This window comes from Octopus sinensis, linkage group LG10, assembly GCF_006345805.1.
Source record: "Octopus sinensis linkage group LG10, ASM634580v1, whole genome shotgun sequence".
Classification (NCBI taxonomy): domain Eukaryota; kingdom Metazoa; phylum Mollusca; class Cephalopoda; order Octopoda; family Octopodidae; genus Octopus; species Octopus sinensis.
Window position 1 is genome coordinate 72371476 of NC_043006.1, and position 14368 is coordinate 72385843.

At 29.9% G+C, this 14368-nt stretch overlaps 1 protein-coding gene and 1 long non-coding RNA gene across 7 annotated transcripts in view; both read right to left on the reverse strand.

Moving 5' to 3' along the window:
• Nucleotides 1–1321: 1321 nt before the first annotated feature.
• LOC118765169 lies at nt 1322–10361 on the reverse strand. The gene is made up of 2 exons (XR_005001035.1): nt 7686–10361; nt 1322–1740 (listed from the first exon to the last, which is right to left on the reverse strand). It is a non-coding gene; the product is annotated as an uncharacterized LOC118765169 (long non-coding RNA).
• Nucleotides 10362–11224: 863 nt separating this feature from the next.
• The window catches only part of LOC115216413 (bcl-2-like protein 1), an 82753-nt gene continuing 79609 nt past the window's right edge, over nt 11225–14368 (reverse strand). For 2 of the 6 annotated variants that reach the window (XM_036506801.1, XM_029785728.2), the window contains exon 5: nt 11226–11748. In XM_036506801.1, the coding sequence (XP_036362694.1) occupies nt 11608–11748 (141 nt within the window). In that variant the 3' untranslated portion in view covers nt 11226–11607. Of the gene's footprint in view, nt 11749–14368 lie in introns of all 6 variants that reach the window. The other 4 variants (XM_036506803.1, XM_029785730.2, XM_036506802.1 and 1 more) reach the window with 3 other exon arrangements.

The following is a 14368-nucleotide window of genomic DNA, read 5'->3' on the forward strand; positions in this document are numbered from 1 at the left end:
ACCAACTAAATATCTAATGGTAATGACATGATGTACAAGGAATCAAATTAGACACAATTAACAAAGCCTATTAAAATACAACTTCATCCTTAATAATTGTTTTTTTTTGTTAATGAAGAGGAATTCGTACAATATATGAACAACTTAAGGATTATAGCAACTAGGTTGTTACCTATTGCTATACTGCTGGTAAAAATATTTATTGATCATACTCATACTTTCATACATTGGTCAAAGTCATATTTTTCTTAAAGTCTGTGTTGCATTGTCTATATGCTGAAAGGTATACAGAACCCCCCCCCACACACACACACACAAAAATTATATATATATATGTATACAGTGTTTTTTCAAAGTCTGTGTTGCATTGTGTCAACAGACTTGCACTTAAAATTCCTGTCTTTAATCAAAACTTGTTAATTATTAAGGTGACAATGCTACCTATTATCTATCTTTCACACACACTCTCTCTATCTCTCTCACTGTATTTTGCAGTCAACAACTTTTTCTCTTCCCCTTCTCTACACAGATATTGTTACAGATGGAGATCAGCTTCTCTTTTATAATATAAATATAAGATAGGAAAGTATTTTCTGTTTTGATACTCATTGTTCACATAGTGTATAGTGTCAATGTAGATTAAGTATCTAAATATTTCACAAGTGAAAACGGAATACTTACTCAAAATTAAAAGGTAACACGCAGTTACTTACAAGGTTTTCTGTCATCCATTTTATATTTATTTCCCATGCTTTACTTTAAAATATTTTGATTCTTTAACTTTAAAATAATTATTTCAAAACAAATTCAATATATATTGACTATTGAAAAATATTGTATAATCAACTATTTTGTTGTTTTTAATTATATTTGTTTGAAAGTTTCATAGCAAGGACAGATATAAGTTTTAAAAACTGGCTTTACTAAGAGAAGATATTAATAGTTAATTATAAATCCTTGGACAACAGTTTTTCAAAGAACAGCTATGAAAAATAGATCTGTGTCTCAAAAACAAATTGGTACTTACTTTTTTCCTTTCTTTTCTCAATGCAGACTAACTAAATAATTTAAGTTACAACTAAAACATAGTTCCGAATAACCTGAAATAAATAAATTAGTTCTACAACAAAGATTTCTATACAGATACACAACACATACACCAGTACATTCACTCCCACACATTGCACAAGCTAGAAATATACATGCATTATATGTTTCAAATAAACTACATTTAATAAGTTACATGAAATGAATTGAAAGCAAAAAAAGAAAAACATTTTCTGTAATAAAAAAAGGAGCAAAGAAGATTGCCACAAGATAGAACTGTTTCATGATATTTAAATTTATTAACTCTTCAAAGCAAGATCCAGACAGACAACAATAAAGTATATTAGCAGAGAAAGAAATACAGAATGGAAATCTTGCCTAAGGAATTGGTTCAAACTGAGATAGGGGCAATAGGAAGGAACTATCTAGGAATTGTCTTTTTAAAAGAATACTTTCCATCTTTGTAAGTTTTTTTTTTTTTTCAGATTGCATACCATTTACCTTCCGTACGACATTGTATGCACCTTATTTATGCCCTATGACCAGCTGTAGTCCTTTTCAGGGTATAAAATACACAGAGGAAATTTCCAAAATTAATTTTAAAAACATTGCAGCAAATATGTGGGTGGGGAATAAAGACATAAAGAGACATTATATAAAAACATACATACACACACACACACACACAGACATCTTTCATACATATACATATATACATGTGTGTTTAAAATGTAACGAAGGGGAAAACACATATACATGAAAAAAAATGTATTTAAATGTAACAATTTAATTAACAAAATGTTTACGAAATAGCATAAGACAAAAATGATATTTAAGATGTTTTCTTTCACAAAATAATATCATTGAAATAAAAGGATTTTAATACAAAAAAAGAATATATAACATACATATGTGGGTGTAAGCATATGTATGTATGTATATATATATATATATATTTGTGTGTATAAATATATATGTATGTATGCATATATATATACATGTCTATATGTGTGAATGTATACACACATGCACACGCACACACACACATACATATATATATATGAGTAACATTAGGTCATTTCCACACACTTTTTATAATTTTCGTTGTTTCTGTTTTTTTTTAAGACAAAAATATATAAATAACAGAAAAAAAATTAAAGTTTAAATTAATATTAAATTGTTAGTACCATTTTATGACTTCTGATCTCTATAAAATTTGAAGAATAGAGTTAATTGAAGAAATTTGTCAAAGAATGATCGATTGAATATTAAAATGTTTCACCTTAAAACTAGAAACTCTCTACCAATCCAGTCTGAGCTAGTTGAGCAGTAACATGATAACCCTAACGGAAGGCAAATATAATTTTTTTAAAAATTGGTTTGAACCAAGTATAAAAACTGAAAAATGAGTGCAATAAAACATTTTTTTTTAATTAAACTACAATAAATTAAAATTGTTTTTGCATTGTATCAACTATGGTATATATATATATACATGTGTGTGTGTGTGTGGTGTGTGTGTGTGTGTATGTATATATTTATTATATATATGGGTCAATTATGGGAATTTAATTGCTTGGACATCCATTTGAATAAAGAACTTAAAAGCAGAATTTGAAAAAAAGAAAGAGCTTATTTATAGCAGCAATGCATTGCAGACAATGTGAATAATATAGAAACATTTGAGGATTTAGCCTTCCTGCCTTCAAGCTGGTTACCAAAAAGCAAATATTAACCAGTTGCTATCTTTTCATTACACTTAAAAAAAAAAATAGTAAAAAAAAAACAACTTTCCAGGAATATATCCTTTCAATTTTCAAGATAGCCATTCAACTAAACTTATGATACAAAAAAGCAAATAACACATTTTAAAGGCTTCAGTTTACCTTGATAATAAGAAAAGAAATTCTCTACAAAACTAAAATCTCTAAAGTGGAGCAAAGTTATGAAACATATCCATTCTAAGCAAATACATTCATTCTGCTCAAATAAGAAAGTGATATTTAATTGACTTTTTTTTTATTTTATATTTTTTACTAAAAATAAACTCTTAAAAATTAACTCTTAAGAATTTCTTTTCCTCTGCTCCCTTAGTTCATGCTGTAGATCATTGTCTTTGAGAAGGCTCTAAAACTGCTTCTGTACAGTATTAGATGTATTGTTACCTTTCCATAAACACACAAGATTCTTCTATTTTGGGAGTTGCAACATTTTTTTAAAAACTTTTTTTTATTGTGTGTGTGTGATTACATTACACTGGGATTAACATATTACACTGGTTACAAGACATCTAGCCCACATACAAACAAAAACAGAACCTCATTTAAACATTTCCCTTCCCAGGAAGGATAATGGCATACATAAGTTAAAATATATCTATAACATAGACAAGCTAATAGTGACTTACCTTATTTTATTAATAAAATTCTATTAATAAATTTGCCTTATGAAAATTTTTTTTAAAATACATAAAAATAAAACATATTTAAAATGGCCATGATAGTTGTATTAAAAGTCTCTAAAGTTTCATAGCATTGTATTGCATTTTGTTCACTCTGGGGATATTTTATAATCTGATAACCATTTCTTAATGTCAAACGTTCCATCACATATTTTGAATGATGGCATTTCTGCTAAAGTCCAAACACTCAAGGAAAAAAAATAAATATGCTATCATGAAAATTCTGGCTATTTGTATAACAGAAGTAATTGCCAATTCCTTGAAAGAAACCTAAACATTTTTGTTCTCTGATTATTAAAGAAACAACAGAGCCAATCATAAAAGTTCTGACTGGAAAGATTGGAGAGTAAACATTTAACAAAAATGTTTATTACATCTTGAGATAAATTCCATTTCTAAGATAAAATCCTGGCTCTGCTTTAGGAGGCTTTAAATGTCTTGTATCAAATATAAAACCATTGATCTTTCTTCTTAACTGACTTTCCATAAAGGTTTATGTAAATTAGAGGCTTTGCTTAGTGTTTCTCATTTAATGCTTTATTCTCAATTTCGCTTTTTTTTATGGTATCATCATGAATGATACCCAGAAGAGTTTTCGTCTTAAAATAATCTTCAGCCTCTCCCTTTTAATGAAAAAATAACAGTCATTCATGAGAAGTCAGACAAGCTTCCAATAACAATTCTACTTTTATTGCATTAACTCACTGAAAATCACTTTTAGGCTTTCTTACAGCTGCCCTTCAGACTGGTCCATCTTTACCAAATTATCTTCCAATATGTGATTTACAAAACCTCAAAACTGGAATGAAAAAAAAAACCTTGATTCCACTTGGGTGGGGTGGGATGAGGGGAATATAAGCCAATGGTTTGAATTAGTCCATCTTGTGTAGTTTGATACTTTAAGCAAATTGTTTAGTCCATCGTATATAGGATCATAGTAAAAAATAACAATTGTACAAATAAATTAAAGTTATATCATTAAAAAATTATAAAAAACCTCAGCCAAGTAGATACCCTTCACAATATATGCTCTAATCACCACTAAATGCAGTAGCCTGCAAGAAAGGAAAAAATTAAAATACGCATATATATAACCCAATGGCATTTGGTATAATTTATTAAAAACTAGGTAATGTGAGATAAGTATAACACTAATCTTTTACTTTACAATAGTTTAGCAGCAATTCCACTGCCACTGTTTGTTTATATTTAAGTATTCTAGTAAAAAGAACGAAACCAAAGTTCTGGGACATGAAAGGCTTTGAACTGCTATAAACAAACAATAAACATGAAATTACAGATAAAACACTTTGTAAGAGCAAAGAACAGGCTTTAGCATTAAAATAATACCAACAGTTCAAATTCTTCATCAAATGTATGCAACACTTTCAACTTTCATAAAACTATAAGATATACTATAATTTAGTACCAGTCACATACTGGGATCAAGGGTACTAAATAATACCCTTCCACTCAAAATTGCTGGCCTTGTACCTAAATTAGAAACAATTATATTAAATGGGTTTCACTAGTAAATTATTCTGTACTTGAGTGTTTCCGATGAATCGTTCCATTTACTTTTTTTTCTAATAAGCCTAGTTTTAAAAAAGAACAAAAAAGGCATCCTTAAAAATCAGTTATATTATTATATGAAAATTGGTGCTGTAATATAAACTGTTTTTACAAAGAAATCAGTAATTATTAACAATTAAAGAGAATAAATAATGAACTCAGACTTAAACTAAATATCTCAGAATATTACAAATGAAGTTAAACAAATTATAGAGGTTTTTGTTTACACTTTATTATTCTTCATACTTACACATTATATACACAAATACAAATGCATACAGCAGTATAGACAACAATGTGTATACATTGATATACAATTGTAAGTGCTAAATATATTTACATAATAAATTTTGTAGAACCCTATACTACAAAACCCCAAGCAGAAAAGCAAAGAAACATATGTTTAAAAAAAAACATGCTTAAAATAGGCTTAGTTTTCCTAATTAACAACAATGAAATTATAATCCCAGGATCTTTTTAAAAAGTCATAGCTGATGAAATATTTCAAACACAATTTCAGCCTTTATAATTGTTAAACATATACATAGGATTTAATATACTAATAATCTATTTGGTTGTCATGAAATATGATTTTACATAATATATTACATAAACATCTCTTATATGTTTAATAGCTTATTAACTATAAATCTTTACAGCTTATTCTATGCCAACACCAGCAAGGCACATAGCAGGCAATATAAACTTGAAGATCTCTAATATAATCTAAATTAATACTAAATTTGTTTTAAGCATGTCTTAAACATATGTTTTCATATATGTTTATATACATTGTAAACAAGAATAAAAAGAATGACTATTTCAGAGTATGCACTACACATGTTTCAATAACATGTTTATTTCAAGTATGAGTAACATTGCTTAACTTAAATAGGTAACATTGTGTAAATTTGTATTATTACAAACTGCCATTTCTTCAGATGATATTTCACTAAATATTCAATGGAATATCACATGAAGAAATAGCAGTTTGTAGTAATACAAACTAAGATAATGTCACCTTATTATGTTATGCAACTGAACTCGTATTTGGAATAAATATGCCATCAGAAGATGAGTAGCGATATCCAGAAATATTCATTTGTTTTATTTTTGTTTATGATAGATTACACCACATAAAATGTAACATGGGTTTGCAGGATATCCAGCACCAGTGAACACCAGTGAACCTGTTCCAGCTCTGTACTGACAACTGATTTAAACAGTTAAATTAGCAGGAACTATTTTTTGGAATAATTTGTCTAGCCAAAAATACACAGAAGTGTGCTTCTATGTTAATTTGGCTGGATCTAACTGATCCACACACACACACACATTTATTATTCATATACAAGAATGTTGTTTGTATTGACTTTGAAGTTTTGGCCATTGTCTGACAATGGCTTAACTGGCTGAAACTTAGAAGTCACTGTCAACATTCTTGTATAAGAATAAATTTGTACTCTACAAAAGTATAGATTAACCCATCAGATTAATGTAAAACTGTCTTTATTATAACTGAACATAAAAGCAAACATTAATATACAAATATATATATATACATATGTATATATAAATATATATACATATAAAGGTATATACACACACATTATATATGTATCTTATACATAGCATACATACGCACACACATTGCCATTACCAGTGTCCCTTCCTCTCTGCTTCCTTTCCTATCACCCCAACACTATTCTAATACATTCTCCATTACCATCCTCTCACAATAAATCTGACCCTATTCAACATGGATCACTCACTCTCACTTTGTGAGCTACAAGACAACCCCAACAGTGGTAGTGCCATCAAAAAGCACCCAGTATACCTCATGCATTCGATAATCCGTCCAAACTTCCATAAGGCAGGATTTGAGAGGGCATTTTAGTCTTACTGATGATAAGATCACCTCCACTGTGCTGGTGCCATGGTGTTATGAAGGGCATCCAGCCATAGAAACCATGCCAAAAGTAGGATACTGAAGGAAGACATGTTGGACCATGTTGAAGCATCCTAACCATGCGAGGATGGAAAGCTGATGTATGATGATATATATATATATATTCACCTTCTTGTGTATTTTTAAGGAATGCCCTGATACCTCATCACCACCATTTCTTCTCTCTTTCCATCTTCTCAACAGCAATACACCTGTTCATATCCCTCTATCAGACTCTAGTCTTTCCACATTTGGTATAATGCCACCGCCCTCAATACTACATCTCCACTCATTCTCGGGGGAGGTCTTGTCTTGCAAGTTACTTGGTGACCTCACTAGTGCTGGTGCCATATAAAAAGTGCCCAGTACATTCTATAAAGTGGTTGCCATAAGTAAGGGCATCCAGCCATAAAAATCATGCCATGTAGAAGCCTGATGCAGTCCTCTGACTCATCAGTGTGATTTGTTTCCAATCTTCCATGAAAACATGTCTGGTTATATGAAAATATTACCTTACTTGGATACAGATGAGGGTTGGCAACAGAAAGTGCACTCATCTGTATAAAATCCACCTCAATAAATTTCACTTAACTATGAAGGCATGGTAAGGTGGACGTTAGAACAATAATGATGATGATGATAATGATGATTATATACACACACACAAATAGACATATATTTATCATCCATTTTTGATGCTGAATACATCTCCAGTTTTAATCTATGAGTGTGTTTAAGCACACATACAAAAGCAGCTGGGTACAACTGAGTTACTGTTTGGTGAACTAACCCAGGACATATAAACTCTTAACAGCTCAGTTGACACTCCCTCACACTACTTATCTATGAAGAGATGAAATTAAAATGAAAAAACAAGACATACAACAGAAGTTATTAATGGACTCTTAAAAGCAAAAATAAAAAAATAGCTTCAATGCCTTTTCTTCTAATATAATTCCTTTACTGCCATATTTTCAGGTCTACAAAGGGTTTCATTCCTTTGCTCATTGTATTCAACTCACTTAAAATGTGCAGAATGAAATATAAATAGTTTGAAAACCAAATATCTGATACTGAAATAGACCTCAGCATTCTTGCCCTTTGTCCCCCCCCCCCAATTATGTCCCTTCTCACTGCTGTTGGGGCAGAGATGGCTATCCTCAAGTGTGAGCCCTGTGAGTCAGAGTAATTGTTTCAGTACACCTCCCTTGCCATCTTCCAGGGCAACACCTTTTCCAATTTGTCTGCTGGGACCATGAGGTGGACTGACAAGTCTCTTTAGTCACAGCTACTGTATCTCTTAAAGGAGGGGAAAAAAGCATCAGCAAAATATTGAAATATCTACAAACTGTTTTATTTTCTTTAAAGAAATAATATTTCTTGGAGTAAACTTAAATGTTAGGATGATATAGTTTGCTCACCCCCCACTTACCACCAGCAGGTGGTTATATACATTTTTATATCATTAATTTAATGCTGGATCATTTTGCTTCACAAAAGAAGAAAATATAATTTACAAGCTAGGACTGGACTTACAAATTAGTTTCCACTCTAGAAAGTATAGTTTAGACAAATCTTCCTCCTCATGTAACCATTGTTAACAATAACCAACTGTGGTTAAGTTAGCATGATTCATCTTGCAGTTAGTTATTCTTGGAAATAAATATTTATAAAAATTTAAAATAAAATATTTTTATTGTCTGATATTCATTATAAATAATAAAAGAAGGTAGAGGTAGTAAATACAGAACTATTTAACAATTTGTATAAAGTAGACAAAATGTGGCTTTTATTTTCAGAAAGCCAAATCAAGAATGCTATTAACTCTTTAGCATTTAAACTGGCCATAACCCGCCAAAATATTCTACCTGTTTTGTGCCCAAACTGGCTAGAACCAGCCTCTCACACCAACCCTATAATATCATTGTAAAAATTAACAGTTAACTCATCAAAATTTCAAAAGCTACAAAATAATGCATGTTTAATTCAAAACAATGTGAATAAATAAGCATTACTTTTGACAGAGTAACGTGAATGCCAAAGAATTAAATGTAAGACCACTTTGGGGACCAAATGGCATAATATATTGTTAGCAGGTCTCTTGGCTGATGAATGAGTTTAAAATTAATCAAAATTCATGTTATATGAATCCTTTTGATGGACTGACACATTAACAACCAGTCTTTTATACACATGGAGCTTCAAAAAACATTACATATATTGTATATAATGAAGGATCAATTATTTGATTCCTTTTAATAACACAACTATTTGAATAATACATAAAATCTGCAGCATTCTGAAATTAAACAAATTACATAAGTTAATAAAAATAACTGCAAAAAGGAAATAAAGTTTATCGTTAAAAGAATGTTGTAATACTAAATTTGAAATTTCTTTCTCAGCATAACTGCATTATTGGTTTGATAATTCGATAAGATTAAAAATAATCTTACCTTATCTTACATTAAAGATATATGAGAAATCAATCCTTTATTGATTATGGTAAGCAGGAGAAAAAAAGGACAGGGAAAACACAGATTTTTAATTTAGCTAGGCTTGACAGAATTAAATATAATGTTTATAAGAGCATATAAAATAAATGCTGAGTAAAATAATATACTGTGTGAGTGTGTTCCTGCAAATGTGACAGTGGGCAATGTATAGGTGTATAAGAGAATGTGTAGGTATGAATAGTGTTACAAATTTATCTATTTAATAAACCAATAATGAAATAAAAATTACAATTGAGAGAGAATTAGATGAGATTCTTAAATTACAGGAAATTTAGTATTCTAAATTTGTGCCAAAATTAATTGAAGGGGAAAATCATCTACACTTACATACAATAGTAAAAGCATCTTTTCAAGAAAGTAAACAGAATGAGAAATAATATGCCAACTTTTATAAGAATTAGAGAAATGGGAAAATTATTAAGAATATGTATATATGCTTTTGTGTGTGTGTGTTTGTATTTATATCATATATGTGCTTGCATGATATATCTATGATATACATATAATATATATATATATATATATATATATATATATAATATATTATGCATGTATATAATACATATTATATACACACACAAACATATGCAAATACAAATCAGATTTCAGGTGAAGTTGTTCATTTTTATGAGACACAGCTAGAAAATTCAATTATATAGCTTGATTTTTGAAGACTGCATCCTCTGGTTTTTCTGCACCAGAATTCTCCCTTGATATAATATATGATATGTGTGTGTGAAGAATATGCATACAATATATATACTATGATATATATATATACAAACACAAAACATCTATGTGTGTGTGTGTATATATATATATATATATATATATATATATATATATAATATATATATATATATATATACAAAATATATACTTGTATATATTATATATATACATATATATATGTCTTAAATGCGTGTTTATATAATATACTTAATGCAATATTTATAATAGGCATATATAACATTATATATATATATATATATATATAATGCATATATATAAATACACACACACGTATATAATTTGTAATATATAATATGCATATATATATATATATAACTATATATGATATGTACATTTAATAATGTAACATATATATATATATAATATATATATATATAATGCATATATATAATACATATTATATACACACACAAACATATGCAAATACAAATCAGATTTCAGGTGAAGTTGTTCATTTTTATGAGACACAGCTAGAAAATTCAATTATATAGCTTGATTTTTGAAGACTGCATCCTCTGGTTTTTCTGCACCAGAATTCTCCCTTGATATAATATATGATATGTGTGTGTGAAGAATATGCATACAATATATATACTATGATATATATATATATACAAACACAAAACATCTATGTGTGTGTGTGTATATATATATATATATATATATATAATATATATATATATATATATTATATATATATATATAATATATATATATATATTATATATATACATATATATATGTCTTAAATGCATTTATAGAACATACGTACGTGTTTATATAATATACTTAATGCAATATTTATAATAGGCATATATAACATTATATATATACATATATATATATATATATAATGCATATATATAAATACACACACAAGTATATAATTTGTAATATATAATATGCATATATATATATATAACTATATATGATATGTACATTTAATAATGTAACATATATATATATATATATATATATATATATGTATGTATGTATGTATAGACACACACACGCCCTACTCCAGACAGACACATATACTCAGGAAAGTGAGAAGAAATTTAAGGAATCTGAGGATGTTGCCATTTTGTTGTTGTTTTCAGCATACTCTCACCGGACTGGTAGACTCTGTATCAAACACAATGACTGGGTTATTTTGCTTTAATATTTCTGTGTACCATGCTGGATTCAAATCATTTTTTGTTGCAGTACTTGATTCTCATCTGGATCAGAGCATATCTGAGCCAGAGTAAAATTGGAACTAGACTTGAACTGAGCTTAGCTTAAAACTCAGCTAAGAAAACAACTCAATGCTAGGACTTCTGAGCCAGAAAGGCCCCTAGTGTCAAGAATCCCAACGCCCCTGTTGCAAAAACACAGAAATTTCTTAATGATGGCCAAATATCTCCGGTTTGATTGTCACGTCCACTTTCATAGAATTCCACAAATCCATCCTGAAAAATTCAAAAAGGAGAAAAATAAAAATTCTATTAGTTTTAATAATCTTTATAAAAATGCAATTTTGGAAAAAAACAACAAGAAAGAATTAATCTTTTGATTAGAGCAGTGAATATAATATACAAGAAGTGTTACTAAGATCACAATTATTAGCATCTTCATAATCTATTTACTAATTGATTGGGACTTATTTTATATATTCTGTTCAGACAGAACCCAAAAACAATTTTTACAGATTCTTCAAAGGAAACAAATGATACAAAGAATCAGAGAAAAGGCAAAAATTTGATAAATATTTCTTGATATTCACATGAAAGTATGTAAATGAGAAAGATTTAAGTTTCCTAGAAGACGAAAACTAATTTGCACGTAACAAGGATCTAAATGATACGTTTCCTGTTACACAAACTGCTTTATAAATAAATTTATGGAAAAATGCCAAGAGAAGACTTGACAGAATATTTGATAAGAAAGAATGTAGAGCTTAGAAATCACTTTGTTTTTCTCGGCCACCTGCTTCAAAATATTTTCTTTACTGATACTTGCTTAATTCTAATTATTTTTAGAGAAAAATATTATCATTATTATTATTATTATTATTGAGTGAGAGAGCAGCACATCAAAGTGATGCTGGGATACAAATATACAAAGCCCAATACAAGCATCATGACTACCCATCTATTAAGGGTACACCAGGCACATGCATCACAACCATATGTGCATGACATGGTGACCTCATATCAAGATAAACAGCACATGAACTTGCAGATGCAGACCAGTTGGAATTTTCTTTAGGTCAAGGAACCTATCCTGCTCAAAAGGTCCCTGAATAAGGACTGATTAAGGATGATATTATTAACATTCTTACTATTCATTATCATCAACATCATTTAATGTCTGCTTTCCATGCTGGCTGGTTTGGATGGTTCAACTGAAAACTGGTAAGTCTGGGGGCTGCACCAGGTTCCAATCTGATTTGGCAAGGTTTCTACAGCTGGATGCCCTTCCTAACGCCAACCACTCTGAGAGCATAGTGGGTGCTTTTTATGTGCCACCAGCATGGGTGCCGTTGACCTGACACTAGCATCAGCCACAACTATGGACTCATTTGGTTTGACAGGTCAACACAAGCACAGTATATCACCAAGGGTCTTGGTCAACTGTCACTGCCTCCATGAGGCCCAACATTCGAATGGTGCTTTGTATGTGCCACTGGTATGGGTACAAGTCATATGGCACTGGCATCAGTCACGACTATGATTTCACTTGATTCAACAGGTCTTCAAAAGCGCAGCATATCACCCAAAAGGTGTTTTTAATGGGCAAGTTACATGACACTGGCATTGGCCATGATTATGATCCCACTTGGCTTGACATCACTGCCTCCATGAGGCCTAACACACGAACTCTGCTTTTTACATGACACTGGCATGGGTTATTACCATTATTATTAATATACTACCCAATAAAAATATGACCATATAAAAACATAGCTTTGATATTGAGTACCAGTTTTAAGTCAATATCTGAAGCTCAAGTCAAATATAAATTTCAACAGTTGATGTAGGTTCTTGCTGTTTCTCTCATCATAGCCAACAAACTAACAATATTGAATATTTCTACAGCATATTACTAACTGAGCAAAAATAATTAGAAAGCAGAAAAAACACTCCAGAAGACCAATGAAATTTTAAAAATGGAATTTAAAATTCAACTTAGCATCTAGTTAAAGCATTGGATGTAGGCTGGACCAAAAGTTGCTGAGAAAAATTTCTGCCGAAAAACATGAAATGTGTTCATTTTTCATTTGTAAGAAATACTGCCTTCTATACAGGCAAGGCTAAAGTACTTAATGTTTAATTTAAAAAGCTCATCTCATCTCCACATACAGGATTGGTCTTGCCAAGCACTACAACTCTCTTGTAAGACCATCATCCAAATTATGAAGTTTGTCTTCAATTTGTTGCACAACCCATGAACTCTCTCTACTTATATGTTCATTATGCAGCCATTGAGCAGGAGGTTAACAAATTTGTTTGTATTGGTGTTGGTCAGCCTGAAAAATCCTTGGGAATGGCTCCTTTCCAGCAGACCACAAACCAATTTTTAAAAAGTATAGAATCAATGAGTTCAAGTGAATAGAAAACAGTGACGGTCATAGAAGAAAAGATGTGCCAGAAGCTAATCAAAGTAAGGACAAAATAGACTCAAAAAGTCAGACAAGTAGAAGATAGTGTAATAGCTGTAGAAGAGTGATGGAAAACAGGTCAGTAACAAGTTACTGTAAAAACACATGTAATTTATGCATTCCCCTCCCCCCGCAAAAATAAACTTTAGAGGTGTATAAATTACAGAAGTAGATCATTTACAGAATATTTTTTAGAAATTTTTTGCTGAAAAAAGACATAAACATTCATATTGTCAAGTTGACTCAATGTCAGAATAGGTTTTTACATAAAAAATAATGGCTGAAATATAATGAAGTTGACTTTTATTTATGCTGGATGGTATTATGCTTACTGTTTCTGTATAAATTTACTAAAACCATTAAATGGTTAACTACCTTTTGAAGTCTGATGTTCATGCTGGTAATCATGGTCCCAGCCATATTTTACA